The 20,677-nt window shown below is 46.4% G+C and overlaps 1 protein-coding gene across 7 annotated transcripts; it reads left to right on the forward strand.

Annotated features, from left to right (window-relative positions):
* Nucleotides 1-328: 328 nt before the first annotated feature.
* TLR2 (toll like receptor 2) lies at nucleotides 329-18,089 on the forward strand. 7 transcript variants are annotated; one of them, XM_040600556.1, is made up of 4 exons: nucleotides 329-473; nucleotides 545-812; nucleotides 4,166-4,240; nucleotides 6,094-8,852. In XM_040600556.1, the coding sequence occupies exon 4, from the start codon at nucleotides 6,098-6,100 to the stop codon at nucleotides 8,477-8,479; it is 2,382 nt and encodes a 793-aa protein (XP_040456490.1). In that variant the 5' UTR covers nucleotides 329-473; nucleotides 545-812; nucleotides 4,166-4,240; nucleotides 6,094-6,097; the 3' UTR covers nucleotides 8,480-8,852. The 7 variants fall into 7 exon arrangements, with proteins under 7 accessions (XP_040456490.1, XP_040456520.1, XP_040456509.1 ...); XM_040600575.1 differs by lacking the exons at nucleotides 329-473; nucleotides 545-812 and adding exons at nucleotides 3,760-3,911; nucleotides 5,747-5,808; XM_040600595.1 differs by lacking the exons at nucleotides 329-473; nucleotides 545-812; nucleotides 4,166-4,240; nucleotides 6,094-8,852 and adding exons at nucleotides 10,045-10,144; nucleotides 10,378-10,550; nucleotides 12,909-12,995; nucleotides 15,532-18,089.
* The last annotated feature ends 2,588 nt before the right edge of the window (nucleotides 18,090-20,677 follow it).

Genomic DNA, 20,677 nt, shown 5'->3' on the forward strand with positions numbered 1-20,677 from the left:
GGGTGGTGCTCTGAGGAAGTTACGCTCCACCAGATGTATTTCCAGACGGACCTTTCCCCCGTGCACATCCTGGCCCGTACCAGGACTATTTTGGCAGCAATGAGGTCTTTTCTTTTGTCGAGTCGTGCTGATGTAACTGTCCTAGAAAAACAAAACTTTCCATATTATTAGAACAAGCTTCAACGTCTTAGCCTGCAAACTCCCCTGCCAGCTGCTCCCCTGTTAAGGCAGCAAATCAGTGTCATGTTATTCCAACTGAATGCTTCCTGAAAGGAGATGGTCAAATAAAACCCCACAGCCCTGGTTCCTTGGCAGAGGCTGGCTGTTGAATGAGTAACCGCTTACACAGCATCATCATCCTCTGCCACAGCAGCAGGGCAAGGACAGTCCGGAAGGAACATAAAGGGAATCTGCTCCTTTGCATTGGAACTTTCAGTCTGAAGATTTAACCAGGGGACTGAGCAGCTGGAAGGGTAAGCCTGATACAGAACATGACAAAGTTAAAATTGTTTATTTTTCATTATAATGTTTCTTTTTGTTGTAGTTCGAACATGAATACCCGAAGCCCTGCAAGTCAGATTAAAGCACAGGCACCAGCAGTACATGCCAAGGCTCTGCTTCCAGGACCATGAAAGGATGCCAAGCCGTTCTGCTTTCAATTACACAAGTATTATACCTCCTGCTCCAAAGACTGCAAACACAGATCTGACCGTTTTTCCTCGCCATCCGTTTCCAGCGGGGCTTAAGAGCAGAGTGCCAGGCTGGCACCACTGCGGCCCAGCCGACACACCAACACATCCCAGTTACCAAGGGTGTCAGGAAGCAGTTGTGCCCTGCTTGCAAAGATTTGGAAAGCGTTTCTGTTCGTATCCCAGACTGACAAATGGATTTGTGAGTTCCCTCCCTTTTCTACTGCTTCTGCCTTTTCTTTGAGGCCGGGGTCTGGGGGCGGGTGTCGCCTGGGCTGGGCCCCTTCTGCACTGGTCGCTTGTCTTTTTTCAGCAAAAAAAGCAAAAAGCAGCTGAGTGTGGATGCTGACATAGAGGAAGAAACAGAGGAAGGGAGTGTACAGGCTGCGGGTCCTCTCGTGTGGGACTGGGAAGGGGAAGTGCTTTAAGGAGTGCGACTTGCCCAGATGCTGCAAGAGATGGAGAAGTCGGTGCCTCTGGCAGGCAGGGGGAAGAGGCTGCAGGGCTCTAAAACTGGGGTCTGATCTTAAAGCTGTGTTCCCTGAGTAACACCACACAGATGCAGAAAGAGGAGACAGTGGGAATACGATGGTGAAATAACCCTTGTAACTCTGGTGGCAGACTGACTGAGGACGAGTGTTGCCACATGGTTCATGGTTTTTGATCAAGTCCCTCCTTGTGGGATTCTGTGCCACATACACCTGTCTCTGTTTCTAATTCTGTTTTGGTCAACACCCATCTAATACGGTCACCCATCGCTGGTCGCTGCCCTGCCTGTTAGCAGTAGGGTTTTACTAATGGAGGAGGGCTGTGGCAGGAGCCTGTCCCTCTGCCAGCAGAGGCAACGCAGGGACCCAGCACCGAGCCACAGGAATCCGGGATGCTGAGTGGGCTGTAGCTGGGGGTCGGGGAAGAGTTGGCTGAAGGAAGCGTGTGCTTCTTGAGCTGCTCTCTGATGAACAGGAACATCTAAAGCAAGAGAGCTTCAAAAGTGCTGACCACAGCTCTGTCTCAGCCCTATCTGCCAGCAAAGGCTTGTGTGGCATCTCTGCTTGGAACATCTGCAGTTACAAAAGCACAGGCTTGATGCACATCTGTGCCTTTCTGCTGGGAAAAAGTAATGTACTGGCACTAGTGGAAGCATGTAACTTTTTTAAAAGACTATAAAGGAGGAAGGATAGTCATAGATTAAAGTTGGAGGAGTAGAGAAAGCACCCACAAGGTGCAACTTCGTTCAGTGTTAAACATGCAGTTACTCTGGAGAAAAAGCAGATGAATGGTATTCTCATCTTAAAAGACAACAGCTTTCTCCTACTTTAGACTCTTTGATTTCAAAAGATGTTGTTTTGAGTCCAGGCTGGAGCTCAATTTGGAAGCTGATCCTCTGGGAGGCAGGTGGCTGGTACCTTGCCTCTGTGTGTGGGGCAGCTTGTGGAGGGCATTTCTGTCCATCTTGAGCATCCTCGGACCTTCCTGACTCTGGATAACCTGATAAATCCTGACAAATTGACCTGAGATGAGAGAGGAGAAGTTGTGCTGCTTGTTGACTTTTTTCCCTACTGAAGGAAACCAGCAGAAGTCCCACTGATTTCTTGGCTTTTAAGCAGCTTGCTGAACTGCTTGGTTTGTGAGCTGTGGCATGGGAAGGTGGGCAGGGTTGCTCTGGTCTTCCCTTTCTCAGGGAAACCAGAAGCCTGGCCCAGTTCACAAACATGATGAGAGCGGGCTGAGCCTGGATGTTAGGAGAAAGTCAGTACTTCTGAAAAAATAGCTGGTGCCTACCTTGAATTTCCACAAACGCATGGTGGTGAAGCTGTAACAGGTAGAAAAGCATGCTCGTTTCATATTGAATGAAGTACGTGGCTTCATATGTGGTCTACTCTTCTCCAAAGCTCTTCTTAACTACATTTAAGTTTACTAAGGAGTTTCAATTCTAATGACAAAAACTTCTAGGAATGAGTTTCATCAACCTCAGAATTAACATTTTTAAACATTTTGAAAATTGAAAGTCTTCTCTGTTGAAGAAAAATAACGATTTCTGCAGAGAGGTGCTAGAGGGAAGAGGTAGCTTTGGGGAAGCTGATGACATTCCTTCACTAAAAAGACTATTCCCCTCCCTTGCTGTGTCCCATAGCTGCTCTGTCTCTGTTTTAGAATGCGGTTATGCTTATCACCTATTCTCTGTAGCAGGCAGAAAATACAAGGGTATCTCAGTCTTTAAATTCCTTTTTTTTGGAAAGCGTCAAGTTGTTAACCTAATGTGCAACGCTAATTTCAGCGCAGTGGAACTGAAAGTTGCTATGAGATGCACTCTGGCTTCTGCCTGGGCTTTACCACCCTTGAGGATGCAGATGCCACCATGGGCCCTCTGACACTTGGCAGGTGGCAGGAGTCAGTCTGTCTGTCTGCTGTAAGGCAGGTACCTCTTGGTGCAAGGGGGCAGCAGATCACAATTTCTGTGCACAGAAAAGAAACGGCAGTAAGAAGGCTGGGGGTTTGAATGTCATGGGTTTTCCTTTCAGAGCTGGTAGGAAAACTCCCTGCTCCTTCACGCATGCAGCATGCTTGGCCATTTGACCAACTGTGTGTTTCCATTCAGTCAAGCTAAAACAAATATCATCAAACTTCCCCTCTCAAAATTGCCTCGGATGTTTACAGAGAGGTACTTTATTTCAATCTGTGTCATCTTTTTCAGACAGCATATCATCCCATTCTTATGCATTTTCTATTTGTTGATTACATATGACTGCAGTGTCCTAGGAAATGAAATGATGCTAAGTGTTTTCCAGTACTCTCTTTGACTAAACAATTTGACTCCAGCATTTATATCAATATAATATATATCATTGATATATATATTATATATTGATAACACTTTACAGAACCTACACAACAAAATAATTTGGCTGTGCTGAGATGTTCTGTTGCTCAGTACAGTTAACAACCCCCCGGTGCATACCAAACAATAAGTATCACAATGTAAAGATACAGGGAGGTGAATGCTGTTCTCCATAGGAACTATTTCTGCACTTAATGCTGAAGGAAGTGATTGTGAAAGAATGACTTGCGCAAAATGGTTGCATCAGCTTTTCCAGTGATGGACAACTGACAAAAAGGAAGAGACCTGCCACTGAATTTCATCTTGCAATGAAGAAAGTGCAAATATGACCTATGCTCATTTTTGTGTCCTCAGTCAGCAGCAGCGATAGAACTGGTTGAAATGTGAGTTTGAAGGGCAGCATCATGTGTGCCGGACAGTGCTGAACTCTTCAGAAGCCACGGTTTCCTTAGGGGAGCAGCCATTAAAGCAAAGCTGTGTGGACTGGTGTGCCTCACTGGCTGAGTAGTTGGAGGACATGGGGAAACTGTCAAGATAAAGTTTTGTTTGAAGAGTACAGGCTGAAATGTTTTCTCACTCCAGGACTATCATTGCACCAGACCTGCCAAAGGATTTCCAGCTTTTGTTGTAATTGCAGATATGAAGTGACTGCTTGGATCCCAGAGTACATGATCAGCACACGAGGAGGCTGAAACACGGTGCAGTACACAAGGTAAGTTGTTTACTCTCTGCTTGTTCAGGAGTTGAGGGTACTGTTCATCTGCAGTACTGAAACTGTTTACAGCAGCTTGTGAGCTTTTACCAAGTGACTTATTTTCTGGTGTAACCACTGGTGAAATGTTCTTTGGCACCCGTGGCAGGAAACACAGCCTTTCTGTAAATTAAAATCAGTATTATTCTAATTATATCCACTGTTTATAGGGTGGCAGTAACACCCAATTCCCATCAGTTACCAGTGTTGATTTACAGAAAAAAAGTGATAGACTTGTTTGATTGCATATCAGCTTGTTCTACCTTTCCAGTAAAGAACGTAAATGGCTTACACAGTGTGTAAAAGGGTGTGCCAGAAGCCTACACAGCTCTGCTTTTTAGAAGTCCTGAGGCTGGTGAGACTCCATACGGGGGACCCCAAAATCTCTTCCAGGAAAGTTTGCGGTGTTGGAAGCCACAGCCCACTCGAAGGGCTGAGAGGGGGGACACGGTCTGTTCAGGCTTCTGCCTGCGGGGTAGCCGTGCTAGATGGGCAGGCTGATGCTGCAAAGCTGTGAGCATTCAGAAGCATACTATTGCACAGCTATAGAACCATAGAATCATTTCAGTTGAAAAAGATCCTTAAGAACATTGAATCAACCGTTAACCTCACCGCTAAACCATGTCCCTAAGCACCATGTCTACACATCCTTTAAATACCCCCAGGGATGGTGACTCAGCCAGTTCCCTGGTCAGCCTGTTCCAGTGCTTGAAAACCCTTTCAGTGAAGATATTTTCCTGATATCCAATTTAAACCTCCCCTTGAGGCCATTTCCTCTCATCATATCGCTTGTTACTTGGCAGAAGAGACCGGCCCCCACCTGCCTACAGCCCCCTCTCAAGCAGCTGTAGGAGCAATAAGGCCCCCCCGAGCCTCCTCCTCTCCGGGCTGAACACCCCGGTTCCCTCAGCCGCCCCTGCCAAGACTTGTGCTCCAGACCCCCCACCAGCCTCGCTGCCCGTCCCTGGACACGCTCCAGCACCTCCCTGTCCCTCTTGCAGCGAGGGGCCCAAACCTGAACTCGGTACCTGAGGTGCGGCCTCACCAGTGCCGAGCGCAGGGGGACGGTCACTGCCCTTGCCCCGCTGGCCACACCGTTTCAGACACCAGCCAGGACGCTGCCGGCCTTCCTGGCCACCTGGGCACCCTGCTGGCTCCTGCCCAGCCGGCTGCCAGCCAGCACCCCCAGGCCCTTTCCCCCCAGGCCCTGCCCAGCCGCTCTCCCCCAGCCTGTAGCGCTGCGGGGGGTTGCTGTGACCCAAGGGCAGGGCCCGGCACTGAGCCTGCTGGAACCTCGTACAGTGGCCTCGGCCCATCGGTGCAGCCTGCCCAGACCCTCTGCAGAGCCTCCTGCCCTCAGGCCGACCAACACTCCCGCCCAGCTGGGGGCCATCTGCAAACTGGCTGAGGCTGCGCTCCATCCCCTCAGCCAGATCATTGATGATCTAACCATCTTCCCTTGTTTAGGGCTGAGACGTCCAGCTGTAGCTTCATTGCTGAGAGGAGGTGTGATGTGAGAGGCGTTAGAGGTGAGAGCTGTAGCCAATGAGCCTATGGAAAGGCAACACATTGAAAATGATCCTTTATGACTGTCGAGACGTGGTCTGGCTGTACTCCACAGCTAGGTAGCACACCATGTTTGCAGGGCTGAGCAGCTGAAGTATGAGAGGAAGGCTGACGTTACAGGATAACTCTTAGAATAAAAAAAATTGAACCTGAAATTCCTAATAAAATCACATAGGTTTTCAACAGTTTTTGGTTGCTATTCGAAACTAAAAATTGGCACTAACTTCTCTCCTTTCTGTTTCCTACAGCAAAATGTTCAACCAAATGAAATACAAATCTAGAACAACACACAATTGGCAAGTGTGGGCTATCTACATGATCTTCGCTGCAAACCTCTCTGAAGAGCAAGTGCTGAAGCAGGCTTGTCCTTCATGCGGTGCCACTGAGGTTTGCAACTGCTCTGCCAGGGGCTTGGACTTCATTCCCCCAGGGCTCACGGGCAAAATCACAGTGTTAAACCTGGCCCACAACAGGATAAAGCGCATCCAGTCCCAGGACCTGCAGCAGGCTGTGAACCTGAGAGCCCTGCTGCTGCAGTCCAACAACATCAGCTCCATAGATGTGGACTCGTTTTGCTCCCTCGGGAAACTGGAGCTCTTGGACTTGTCAAATAACAGCTTGGCTTACTTGTACCCTGCGTGGTTTGGGCAGCTTTTTTCACTCCAGCACCTCCACCTTCAAGGGAATTCCTACAGAGACCTGGGGGAAAGCTCCCCCTTCTCTAGCCTGAGAAACTTGAGCTCTCTCCACCTGGGCAACCCCTGGTTCTCCACGATAAGGCAAGGGAACTTTGAGGGCATTGCGCTTCTCGACAAACTGTGGATTGATGGTGGCAACCTCAGTCAGTACGAGCCGGGAAGTTTGAAATCGTTTAAGAAGATAAATCACATGATCATAAACATAAGAAATACTAATGTATTCTCAGCCATTATCAGGGACCTTCTCCACTCTGCCACTTGGTTAGAAGTGAGAGACATTAGACTAGAGATTGAAAAAGAAACCTTGGTGCAGAATGCTACGCTTCCTTTTAGGATACAAAAACTTACATTTAGAGATGCTTCATTCACAGATCAATACATGAGCCGAATACTAGTATTACTGAAGGACATCACATCTTTAGTAGAGTTAGAGGCAATTGATTGTGTGCTTGATGGGAAAGGAGAATGGGATATCAAAGAAATCGCAAGGAGTGGGAAAAGTTTTGTTGAAACTGTATCATTAAAAAATATAGTAATTCAGAATTTTCATTTGTTTTTTGACCTGGAAGGCATGGAGTCACAAATAAACCAACTAAAAAGACTCACCGTTGCAAGTTCCAGAGTTTTCATGGTAGCATGCAAACTTGCAAAGCATTTTTCATCACTTCTGTATCTAGACTTCAGCGATAATTTGCTTGTAAATAATCGTTTAAAAGAGACAATCTGTGAAGGTGCTTGGCCCTCATTGCAAACTTTAAATCTAAGTGAAAACTCTCTAAAATCTCTGAAAAACACTGCAAATTCTGTAACTCGTCTACCCAAACTGATTAATCTTGACATTAGTCAAAATAATTTTGGTGAGATGCCGGATGTATGTGAATGGCCAGAAAACCTGAAATATTTGAATCTCTCCAGCACTCAAATATCTGAGGTCACCGCTTGCATTCCCCCAACGCTGGAAGTTCTGGACGTTAGCGCTAACAACCTGAGGGGGTTTGAACTGCAACTGCCTTTTCTCAAAGAGCTGTACCTCACCAAAAACCAGCTGAAGACCTTGCCTGGTGCCATATCCATTCCGAACTTAGTGGTTATGTCAGTCAGAGGAAACAAGCTCAACGGTTTGTCCAAGGAAGAGTTTGTGTCCTTCAAGAAAATGGAGCTGCTGGATGCCAGCGACAACAGCTTCATCTGTTCCTGTGAATTCCTCTCCTTCATCCACCACCAGGCCGAGATAGCCCAGGTGCTGGTGGGGTGGCCGGATGAGTACATCTGTGACTCTCCGCTGGCCGTGAGAGGGGCACAGGTTGGAGCTGTGCACCTCTCCCTGATGGAGTGCCACAGGTCCCTCGTGGTGTCGTTGATCTGCGCCGTGGTCTTCCTGGTCATCCTCGTGCTCGTGGCTGTGGGCTACAAGTACCACGCGGTCTGGTACCTGCGAATGACCTGGGCATGGCTCCAAGCCAAGCGGAAGCCCAAGCGAGCCCCGCCAAAGGACATCTGCTACGACGCTTTTGTCTCCTACAGCGAGAATGACTCCGACTGGGTGGAAAACATCATGGTGCGGGAGCTGGAGCAGGCCTGCCCCCCGTTCCGGCTCTGCCTTCATAAGCGGGACTTTGTGCCCGGGAAGTGGATAGTGGACAACATCATTGACTCCATCGAGAAGAGCCACAAGACGCTCTTTGTGCTATCCGAGCACTTTGTGCAGAGCGAGTGGTGCAAATACGAGCTGGACTTCTCACACTTCCGCCTCTTTGACGAGAACAACGATGCGGCGATTCTCGTCCTCCTGGAGCCCATCCAGAGCAAAGCAATTCCCAGGAGGTTCTGCAAGCTGCGCAAGATCATGAACACAAAGACCTACCTTGAGTGGCCTCGTGGTGAAGAGCAGCAGGAGATGTTTTGGGAAAACTTGAAAGGAGCCTTGAAGTCATAAAGCAAGTCAGCAGTACCCATTTCAGCATATTTCCAAAGGATCTATGTCAGTGTTTGCTTATGCTAAGCGTTTTTTCTTTCTTATTATTCTGCCTAAGGAGAACTGGCTTTGTTGTGTATAGAAATAATTGTCATCTTACTAAATGTGAAAACCCACTTCAGGCTTTCCCATGATTTGATACTCTGATCTTTCACAACCCCTGCCAATAACTATGATATTTGAAAGCCATGTTGGGTTTCATATACTTATCTAAATTCATTTAGCTATACGTAGGGCATTTCTGTACTTTTTCCTCCTGTTACCACATCCCCAGCTAGTTGCTAATGATGCGATTGTAATTTAGAAATGAAAATAAAAGCCAAGTACTTCAATACTCCCCTGCGTCTATTATTCTCCTTTAGTTTATTTTCAGTGCCATCATGCATAGCACAGCAATTAAAATTAAATTCTGAAAAAAAAAAAACCCTGAGGATTTACATTAAAATAAATTCTAACATTCTGTACAGCACACAAAAAGACAGTATCTCGAATATGTACTTCTGTTCACGAGTCTGTTGTTCTGGCTAGTTATACCATGGTCCATACCACCATGCATGGACTGGCATTCACTCGGCACCTGTGAAGGAATCATCCTGGCACCTTGTACAACGGTGGTGAAATACAGAGGCATTAAATCACTGGTGGTTTGATTGGTAGTTGTTTCCTTAGGCTTCTTTCTCCCTGTGAATGCTCATTTCTGCCTCCATGGCCACCACCACATTCCCCTCTATCTCCCCACAGATAGAGCTGAAGCCTTATATTTGTCGGGTGTGAGGCTGTGTTTCTAGTGAGCGGGCCAGGTGGTGTTGCAGGCTGGCTCGCTTCTTGTTTACGCTCGTCCCTTTGCACAGCACATTGCAGTAATTATTGGGCTGTGCACCCCTCGCGGCTCTGCTTAGCTTCCTTTATAACCAGTGAAGAAAATCGCACTGATAAAAGGCAGTTCATCTTTCTGCTTCAGTATGAGGTATCTCCTAGAACATGTCTTGCTCTTCACCAATTACAAAGGGAATCTAGATGAGCAGGTAGATACAGATGTTTAAATTTAAGATAGCTGGTCCCTCTCTGAGTGCCTGGAGTCACAGCTGTTGTGGGTTTCTTGTGTTTTAGAGGTTCTTGTGGCAACCTGGAATTGTCTCTGAGGGGATAAAGTTAGGTGTGGGTTTCTCTAACTTGGCAATTCTATATTCCCCTTTGCTTGCGTGGCTGCAGCTTAAGTACAGGAGAACCTAAATTAATCTTGGTTCACCTTCAGACATGCAATTATTTCGTGGTGAAATACCAAAGCTTTGGCATATGGGCTGAGTGAGTATTTGAAAAATGGGAAAATTTGCTTATACACACACAAGTCTGTGTGTTGGTATATATGTACACACTCATATGTATGTATACCTCTGTACATGCTTATAGATGTGTATATATACACACTCCTGTATGTATGTGTATATGCATATATGCACACGAGCTGATAGTTTCCGTGGGTGTAGCCTGCAAACACCACTTTCAGTTCCACTTTCCTGTGCTAACAGTATCTGTAGGGTTAGTCCAAAGCCTGCTACAAAAGAATTTTTCTGCTCACGCCCTTGGAGAAGAATAGCTCATGGGCTAACCAAAGCTGAACTCCAGGTAAGTGAGGAGCGAACCATCTGACAGCAAACACTGAGCACTGATAAAACACATTAAGAGACCACAAGAGGTAAGGGAGAAATATGTCTTGCTGGTCATTCCAAAGGGAGGGTCAGAGAGAGAGGCAGTAGCAGCCTTGGCTTTCACACATTACGCTCTTATCACTGACTCAGGCTTTTACGGGTTGGCACATTTAAAAGAACCGATTGCGTTACAGCTCTTATGCCAATCAGATCCCCCAGGTGGGAATCCCCCTGCTACATTGCCAGGACGGAGGGGCGAAGCGGGAAGGAACCAGCAGCATGAGAGGAAGCTGGCTAGAGAACAATCAGCAAAAGAGATGAAACACGACTGTGCAGGCACCAGAGCTGGAGCTGGCACCCACGGGAGTCTTTTCTGTACAGAGGTGAGTTTGCGGGTTGGTGAATGCTCTAGGCATGGAAAGAGAGAGTGGAGCTGCAACACCAGAGTAAGAAGCAAGGAGGGAGCACTGGGAAGAGGCTATCTCATCTCTGCCACGGAGTCCTCCTCTGCGTGGGGGGTTCAGGGTGCTTGGGGCTGCTGGACAGGGGCCAGCTCCAGCAGGAGTGCAGGGTGAGGAGGGATTCCTGGCTTCCAGCAGAAGTGGAACAGGCAGGTGCAATCACAGGCAGCTGGTAGGGCTGCATGGCCGGCAGGCAGCAAAAGGAAGGCTCGCCAGGAGAGCCAAGACATGCTGATGGGAGCAATGTCCTTCAGGAAATGGGAGAGGGGAAAGCATCAAATGAAAAAGAGACAAGCTGGGTCAGACTGTGCCGTTTCTGCTATTTTCCTTATGGGAGGGTGCCTTGTATGTTCTTTGTCCTGTTTATATGTTGCCCCACTTGTGTGTTGATACCTGCTGCCCAGGGAAGGCTGGACATGAAGGTGGGCTCTGTTTGCTCAAGGAATTCAACCAGGAAAAAGCTCACTGAACAACGGTCTCAAAGCAGCGGGATCAGCTATCTCCTCACCTAACTCTGCCTTGTTGCACATCCTCTGTGTTGGAAATAAGAAGAGGCATGCCTATGGATGTGCGTGTGTGTGTATACACATGCATACCATTAAGGCAATGCTCTGGCCAAGGGGCCAGTGGCATCCTGGGGTGCATTAGGAGGAGCGTGGCCACCAGGTCGAGGGAGGTTGTCCTGCCCCTCTACCTGCCCCCTGGTGAGGCCACACCTGGAGTACTGGGTCCAGTTCTGGGCTCCCCAGGTCAAGAGAGACAGGGAACTGCTGGAGAGGGCCCAGCGGAGGCTGCGAGGGCAATGAGGGGACCGGGCATCCCCCTTATGGGGAAGGGCTGAGGGAGCTGGGCCTGCTCCGCCTGGAGAAGGCTGAGAGGGGTCTCATCCGTGTCTACACATACCTTAAGGGCGAGTGTCGAGAGGACGGGGCCAGGCTCCTTTCAGAGGTGCCCAGCACAGGACAAGGGGCAACGGGCACAAACTGCAGCACAGGCAGTTCCGTCTGCGCATGAGGGAAAACGTCTTTACCTTGGGGGTGACAGAGCGCTGGGACAGGCTGCCCAGGGAGGCTGTGGCGTCTCCTTCTCTGGAAATATTCAAAACCCACCTGGATGCAATTCTGTGCAACCTGCTCTGCGTGAACCTGCTTTAGCAGGGCGTTGGACCAAGTGGTCTCTAGATGTCTCTTCCAACCCTGAACGTTCTTTGATTCTGTGATAACTGAGACATATGTAACACACACACAACCAAGTGCAAAGCAGCAACTTTCCCCAGTCTGCCTGTGGGTTGATGCCTTCACCAACCAGTGACCCTCCTGTTACCGAAATTCCGAGATTTCGGTAACACTCCCACTGCAGACTCTGTAGCACTGCTCAGATTTACCAGGGCTCATCTAGCTTGATAGCGCTCCCCAACCTAGAATCAATTTGCACACTGTTGGTGTGCTTTATTTTAGTGGTTACATTAGCCTTTAACATTTGTTAGCATTTCTAGAACCTCATTCGGTTGGCACTTGTGGTTTTATTTAAGAATATGCACATATTTCCTCGAATACTTCTACTTGCCTGGGCCAAGGAAGACAGTCTGAACATGTCTGATGGCTTAGACCCTTTGTCCACAACCCAGAAACACTTTAAATGTGTAGTTTGTCACAGCACCTTATGGTATAAGGGCATCTGTGCAAGTTTCTGTATTTTTAGCTGCATTTCAATTTGTGTGTGGCTTTTTTTCTTCCCAGTGCAACAGAGAAAAGTGATTCCTTGGTAGAACAATGATATTCTGGACTGGGGCTGTATTTCTGAGTGGGTGTAGAGAGATCTGAAAAAAACTTTGTAAGTCAGGATCTTAAGCTGAATTATTAGACAGGAATGGGAAGTGGAAGAGAATGGGTGGAAATGCATGAGGTTGGGAATGGGATTTCCCCGAGTGTCTGCTCACGTTACAGATGAGCAAAAAAAAAAAAACTTGAGAAAGATGCTCAGGGAAGTGACAATAAAGAAAAGCATCCTCTATCACCAGACGGGGTTCAGTCCTGCGTTTCCTGGTTGGTTTCAGGTTGGTAAGGTGGGCAGCCATTAGGCTCAGCTGGTATTGCCTGCACAGTACCTGCCTGGTTCCTTTCTTGCTGCCAATTTTTCATCTGTAAATAATCTACCTATAGCTAGATTTTGCCTGGCCAGGTTGCCTGGTTGTTTCTTTTTCCAACATTAAGCATTTGGATGGCAATTTAAAAAAATACCACTTAAATTTGTTGCTTGTGAAACTCATCTTTCTCCTAGCTTTGCTCCTGTGGCCTGCAGCACTGTTACCCATCCGGACTCGCAAGGCCAAAAAAGCCCCACAAAAAAGCCTCAGCTGGACAGCAGGTGAGTGTAATTACAGATCACAGTTCTTCGGGTGGGATTCACATGGACATATATCTAGGTATCTAAACTGTGGTGCTCCATTTTAAGTCAATGAGGTCATTTCTCTTGGAGTCATCACATCTTAGTGTGGGTGTCCAAGAGACATGACGTGAAATGCCCCTGAAAGTTGTTATTTCTCTCCATTGACTTTGGAGGACATGATGGGTGACAGCTAAGTTGTGGGCATCTAAAGACAGGGGAGAGGACTGTGTCCTTCAAGATCCAAAGCTCTATGTCAGAGAAAGAGATTAAAGGAAAGTAACACAAAATGTCAAAGTGTTTCTAGTCCTTCAGGTGGGAAGAGATGGAATCATTGAAAAAATAATCCACAACTTTTCCTCATTTCCTCATATGCCCAAACAATCTCAGGTAATTCTGCCACTTTTGAATAATTTTAAGCAATTTTGGCTAAACATAATGCAACTAGAAGGGTAGGACTTTTTTGTTATGAACTTGTCTGTGTGGGTGAGCTATTGTAAAATTAATTAAGAGTATGAAATCAAAGTACAGTAGCTTTTCTGCACAGAATCTTAATGGGATGACTGAAGGAGAAAGAACTTAGTGGTACTTAGTGAGCCAATCTAACCCAACTAACCTGATACAGAGCCCACAATGATCTTTGGGAATCTGTTCATTGGCCATCTTGGGACTGGTTCACTCTTTTCACCCTCAGTAAAATACCTACTGGGGGCGGGGGGGGGGGGGGGCGATTTGTGACACACTGGAGAAAGTTATATTTTAAAAGTGTATAAACAACAACAAAAAAAGGGGGTTATAATTCACTATGTAATGCAGGTTTTGAAGGGAAAACAGCCCTCTCGGGTTTCAAGAGTTGTTTTTCCAACTCCTCAGAGTGGCAGATGAACTAAAGTCACCTTGCTGGGAGTAAGGATGGGCTGGATATTGCAGCGAGCTCTGCAACACAGAAAGCCACATCAAATCAGTACTATAAAAGGCACAACTGTGGGAAGAAAGAGAAGTGACACAGGATCCACAGCTGTGTGACTTCTCTTGAATCATTTCAGTCCAGAAGATGAGGAACAGGCTGTGGGGCTAGAAAAAGCTGATCTCATCTGCGGGAGGCTCCAAAAGCCTCTGCTCTTCCTTGTGACTTGGCCTAACCATCTCTGTCACAGAGACCCAAAGCAGAAAAAGTCACTGGCAGAGGAAAAGAGTGTGGCAGTAAAAAGGAGGAGCCAAGAGTCAGTAGGTTACAATGGTCAGTTTTCCCTCCTTTTAGCTTCATTAGCCAGTATCAGACTGATGGCAACATGATAATGATGGCCTACACAGACATCCAGGCAAATATTTATTTCCCTGCTGCTAGCACATTTACAAACAAAATAGCCAAAGGCAGATAAAATGAGGAAAGGGACTGAAACATATAAGCCCTCTTCTCCCTGTTGTCAGAACTGAGATATGATTGAAATGAGTATTAAATGTGAATGTCCTTATCTCCCGTGAGATGCTGACACTTCTTGATGTAACCAGGATTTGAAACACATATAGGAGACTCTGTAGTAAAAAAAGAATAATATTCACAGATCCAGAAGAAAAAGACCTAATGCAGGGCTTGGGCGTGGGAGGAGTGGTGTATAGGGACTATTTAATAATCAGGGGAAGAATTAGATTTGGTAATAGTGTTGTGATTATTCAGATGTTTAACTGAATCTGAAAAAGATTTGTGCAACTTTTAATTGATTTATCCTCCCCTCTGCCCTGGTGAGGCCACACCTGGAGTACTGGGTCCAGTTCTGGGCTCCCCAGGTCAAGAGAGACAGGGAACTGCTGGAGAGGGCCCAGCGGAGGCTGCGAGGGCGATGGGGGGACCGGGGCATCCCCCTTACGGGGAAGGGCTGAGGGAGCTGGGCCTGCTCAGCCTGGAGAAGGCTGAGAGGGGTCTCATCCGTGTCTACACATACCTTAAGGGCGAGTGTCCAGAGGACGGGGCCAGGCTCCTTTCAGAGGTGCCCAGCACAGGACAAGGGGCAACGGGCACAAACTGCAGCACAGGCAGTTCCGTCTGCGCATGAGGGAAAACGTCTTTACCTTGAGGGTGACAGAGCGCTGGGACAGGCTGCCCAGGGAGGCTGTGGCGTCTCCTTCTCTGGAGACATTCAAAACCCACCTGGATGCAATTCTGTGCGACCTTCTCTGGGTGAACCTGTTTTAGCAGGGGGATGGACCAGGTGATCTCCAGAGGGCCCTTCCAACCCTGACCGTTCTGTGATACTGTGATTTGATAGTCCTCATTTCAAAATCTGAAACCACAGGGAAAAAAAAGAGTAAATTCAATATATGTAGCTTTTAACAAATTATTCTGGAATACTTGTATACTAATCTGTTTCATCTCTGAACAGTGTTAAATACAAATATATTTATAGTGCCGTCAACAGTACAGAACAGTAAAGGTTATGTTTTTGATATATCCAAAATGTACCTTCTTCAAAACTAACTACTCATCTTACATTTGCTCTGAATGTATCTCATATTTTAGGCAAAAAAATGATGACACGCATTTGGCAAGTGTGGGCTATCTACATAATCTTCGCTGCAAACCTCTCTGAAGAGCAAGTGCTGAAGCAGGCTTGTCCTTCATGCGGTGCCACTGAGGTTTGCAACTGCTCTGCCAGGGGCTTGGACTTCATTCCCCCAGGGCTCACGGGCAAAATCACAGTGTTAAACCTGGCCCACAACAGGATAAAGCGCATCCAGTCCCAGGACCTGCAGCAGGCTGTGAACCTGAGAGCCCTGCTGCTGCAGTCCAACAACATCAGCTCCATAGATGTGGACTCATTCCACTCCCTCGGGAAACTGGAGCTCTTGGACTTGTCAAATAACAGCTTGGCTTACTTGTACCCTGCGTGGTTTGGGCAGCTTTTTTCACTCCAGCACCTCCACCTTCAAGGGAATTCCTACAGAGACCTGGGGGAAAGCTCCCCCTTCTCTAGCCTGAGAAACCTGAGCTCTCTCCACCTGGGCAACCCCTGGTTCTCCACGATAAGGCAAGGGAACTTTGAGGGCATTGCGCTTCTCGACAAACTGTGGATTGATGGTGGCAACCTCAGTCAGTACGAGCCGGGAAGTTTGAAATCATTTAAGAAGATAAATCACATGATCATAAACACAAGAAGTATTAATGTATTCTCAGCAATTGTCACGGACCTTCTCCACTCTGTCACTTGGTTAGAAGTGAGAAAAATAGCATTTAGTATACCTGCTGAAATTCACCTGTTGAAAGTCATGTCATCTTCTTTTGCAAAGAAAATTTCTTTTAAACAGACCTTATTAACAGATGCTACTGTGCCTGATATTGTCAGCATTTTAGCAGACATGCCAAAATTAGTGGAGTTAGAGATTATAGACTGCAGACTCTTGGGTACTGGACGATGGGAAGCACAAATTCTAGCAAACCAGTCACAGACTTTAAGAGTTCTGACAATAGAGAAATTATCTATAGAAGAATTTTATTTGTTTACAGATCTCCATACTGTGGAAGGTCTATTATCTCTTGTTACGAAACTAACAGTTGAAAATACTAAGGTGTTTTTGGTACCGTGCCAGCTTTCAAAACATCTTCTGTCATTACAGTATCTTGACCTTAGTGCAAATTTGCTTGGAGACCCGAGTTTGGAGCATTCAGCCTGTAAGGGTGGCTGGCCCTCATTGCAAACTTTAAATCTAAGTCAGAATTCACTCAGTGACTTAGAAATCACAAGTAAAAGTTTGTCTCATCTAAGAAACCTAATTCTCTTAGACATTAGCCAAAATAATTTTGGTGAGATGCCAGACATATGTGAATGGCCAGAAAACCTGAAATATTTGAATCTCTCCAGCACTCAAATATCTGAGGTCACCGCTTGCATTCCCCCAACGCTGGAAGTTCTGGACATTAGCGCTAACAACCTGAGGGGGTTTGAACTGCAACTGCCTTTTCTCAAAGAGCTGTACCTCACCAAAAACCAGCTGAAGACCTTGCCTGGTGCCGTGCCCATTCCAAACATAGTGGTTATGTCAGTCAGAAGAAACAAGCTCAACAGCTTGTCCAAGGAAGAGTTTGTGTCCTTCAAGAAAATGGAGCTGCTGGATGCCAGCGACAACAGCTTCATCTGTTCCTGTGAATTCCTCTTCTTCATCCACCACCAGGCCGAGATAGCCCAGGTGCTGGTGGGGTGGCCGGATGAGTACATCTGTGACTCTCCGCTGGCCGTGAGAGGGGCACAGGTTGGAGCTGTGCACCTCTCCCTGATGGAGTGCCACAGGTCCCTCGTGGTGTCGTTGATCTGCGCCGTGGTCTTCCTGGTCATCCTCGTGCTCGTGGCTGTGGGCTACAAGTACCACGCGGTCTGGTACCTGCGAATGACCTGGGCATGGCTCCAAGCCAAGCGGAAGCCCAAGCGAGCCCCGCCAAAGGACATCTGCTACGACGCTTTTGTCTCCTACAGCGAGAATGACTCCGACTGGGTGGAAAACATCATGGTGCGGGAGCTGGAGCAGGCCTGCCCCCCGTTCCGGCTCTGCCTTCATAAGCGGGACTTTGTGCCCGGGAAGTGGATAGTGGACAACATCATTGACTCCATCGAGAAGAGCCACAAGACGCTCTTTGTGCTATCCGAGCACTTTGTGCAGAGCGAGTGGTGCAAATACGAGCTGGACTTCTCACACTTCCGCCTCTTTGACGAGAACAACGATGCGGCGATTCTCGTCCTCCTGGAGCCCATCCAGAGCAAAGCAATTCCCAGGAGGTTCTGCAAGCTGCGCAAGATCATGAACACAAAGACCTACCTGGAATGGCCTCTTGAAGAAGATCGGCAGGAGATGTTTTGGTTTAATCTGAAAATAGCTCTGAAATCCTAGAAAGGGATATTAAAGAATGAGTATGTATCAAATGTTCTCTGGATTTGTTTCTCTTACCTGTTTGTCCCATCACCTACCTGTATCTCTAGAATAGAAAGCTGAGCTACTGTAAATTCTATTATTTGCTCTGTGATTATTCTCTTTGGGTCATGAATTGTTGTATTGGTTTGGGTTGGAATTAAGTTTCTTCTTAGTTTCTCCTGTGGTGCTGTGGTTTGGATTTGTGACCAGTGTTGATAACAGGGGGATATTTTAGTTATTTCTGAACAGTGCTTACACAGCATCAAGGCCTTGTGTGTTTCTCTTGCTGTCCTGCCAGCGAGTAGGCTGAAGACGTATGATAATTTGGAAGGAGACACAGCTGGAAGAGCTGATCCCAGCTGACCAAAGGGATGTCCTATACCATATAACATCATGCTCGGCAACAAAAGCTGTGCGAAAGAAAGAGGAAAGGAGAATGTTTGCAGTTATGGTGTTTGTCTTCCCAGGTAACTGTTAGGCATGATAGAGCCCTGCTCTCATGGAAACAGCCGAACACCTGCCTGCTGGCAGGAAGCAGTGAATGAATCCCTGAATTCCTTGTTTTGCTTTACTTGCCTGTGGCTCTTGCTTTACCTGTTGAACTGTCTTAATCTCAGCCCAGTGAGTGAGTGGCTCTGCAGTGCTAGGCTGCTTTCCGGGGTTAAACCACAATTGTCTACACACATTAATCAGCAGTGTTAGCAAAAGCTGTTTTATTTAAATATTAAATGGTGAAAAGTTGTTTAGATATACAGCTATGTAGTTTATCCATCTTTATCTATACAGCTATGTAGTTTATCCGTCTTTATCCTTGCAAAAGCTTTAGGAGAGAGCCTGCCTTAGCCAAGGGGTTTTCTGCATTCTTTGGATAAACCACTTCTAATCAAATGCAATAAAAGTCAGTTTACGCAGCAAGGGTTTTTGTCCTAGCTCTCCTAGTTAGTGGATCTAAGGACTGATTCTCAGCAGTATTTCTCAATCACTGTCAGTTAAATGTTCAGATCTCCTGCGGATTGTGGCTGCAAGGCTTAATGTAAAAATGCACTTTCACATTGCAATTCTGGCTGTTGTTCCATAGATGTTCTACGGCAAAACAATTTTCTTGTTGAAAGATCTAGGGAGGTTGATGTCTGTCTAGTTTCAGTGTACTCTGTGTGGGAATAGATGCTTCAGAGTGGTGCCCAAATACTATTCTGACTTGCTCAAATGGAGTTTAAGCTATTCTCAGCTAGAACGTGAGAAACACGACTATATATGTAGTCTTTGAATTCTACACCATATTCCTCTCTCTGATCAACAGTCTTAGCACAGGCACAAAAAAGGATGTTTCCTACCTCTTTGCTCTCTCTGTAAATGCAGTCCACAAAACCAGAGGGAGTAGAGAGCATCCCACCTCAGACATTGTGTTTGCTATCAGCTGGGGCCATGTTTTCTCAAGATTACCAGGACAAGGCCTCTGATTGCTGAAAAAGTGGAATAAACGGGAGACATTGGCACCAGGCTCTTCCTCCAGAGATGATTTAAAAAGAAAGGTTATCTTGGGTGATTCCTGCCTTGCAGAAAATTTCAGATGAACCCTAAGAGCTTGAATGTGGTAGGCCAGAGGGACCACTAACTTCTGGATCAGTTCAGGACTTATGCACAGGGTAGAACATTTCAGAAGCATGTACAGAAGCAGCAGACATGTACAGAAGCAGTCCTTAGGCGCCTTCACATGGAAATGCCTACAGCATTTGGCTGCATCTCTGATGAGATTATGTCCAAGTTACTGTTTTTATTGTTGTGTTTTGGTCTTGGGCATCTAACATGTACAAAATCTCTGTTCAAACACCTCAATATTTGTAATTGAGTTGTAATTGAGTCTTAACTCACATCTAGCTTCCTGTTGTGTTACTGCTTTTAGGAAATTCTTCTCTGCACAGCCAATGTGTCAGTGATAGCAGAAGTCTCCCTGTCCTTTGTTAGCCATTGAAAAAGCTGAGGACAAACAATTAGGCAACTCTGACAGTGTAACACAGATGAACGATTTATTTATGTGCATTTTTGCATATATGAACGCAGACATAACACATTGTAAGAATTATTAACTTTGCTACTTCATCCAAGCAAAGCCACCTTCACCCATGTACTTAAATTTGCTCTTTCTTTCATTTACTTAATGCTTTTAAAATTGCATCGTTTCCTATTTTTATCATTTAAACCTTACCTTCATTGGTAGCTGGCTTCATGCAACCTCTGCTTTATTCTCACATATATATTAAAGCATAAATTAAGCTGACCTGTATTTCTGATTTCTAATAACAGAGATTCTTAAAATACTGACCATATTTCATTTGAGTTCAAAAGCTACTTCAGCTAGGCTAATTACCTTTTTAGACCAGCTTCTCTGATTCCTAAGCAGAACTACCTGTTCTTGCATAAACATGCTGCATTTCAGTTCCTCACAGTGTGGCCAGGGTGGTATGGATGTCAAATATTCCACCACTAAGCAGCAAGGCTTATGTATCTCTTTTGATCTGGGTTTTGTTTTGTTTTGTTTTTTTTAAACCAATAGCAACATACACAATTGGTGGTTAGGGATTGTAGCTTCATCCCCCTGTGTTTGAGGAGCTGGTTATTGGAAGGTGGGCCTTTTGAGCACAGTGACGGTAAGTCAAAAAGAACTTAATACAGGATCATTATCTACCAAGCACACCATAAACATTACCATAGTTAGAGCTTTTTGTAAATGGCCATTTGAAAATGTACGAGTTACGATACAACAG

This window comes from Falco naumanni, chromosome 1, assembly GCF_017639655.2.
Source record: "Falco naumanni isolate bFalNau1 chromosome 1, bFalNau1.pat, whole genome shotgun sequence".
Taxonomy (NCBI): Eukaryota; Metazoa; Chordata; class Aves; order Falconiformes; family Falconidae; genus Falco; species Falco naumanni.

Bases quoted from the DNA above. Each gene is read 5' to 3' on its own strand.
- TLR2 (XM_040600556.1), top strand. From the start codon at position 6,098: ATGTTCAACCAAATGAAATACAAATCTAGAACAACACACAATTGGCAA.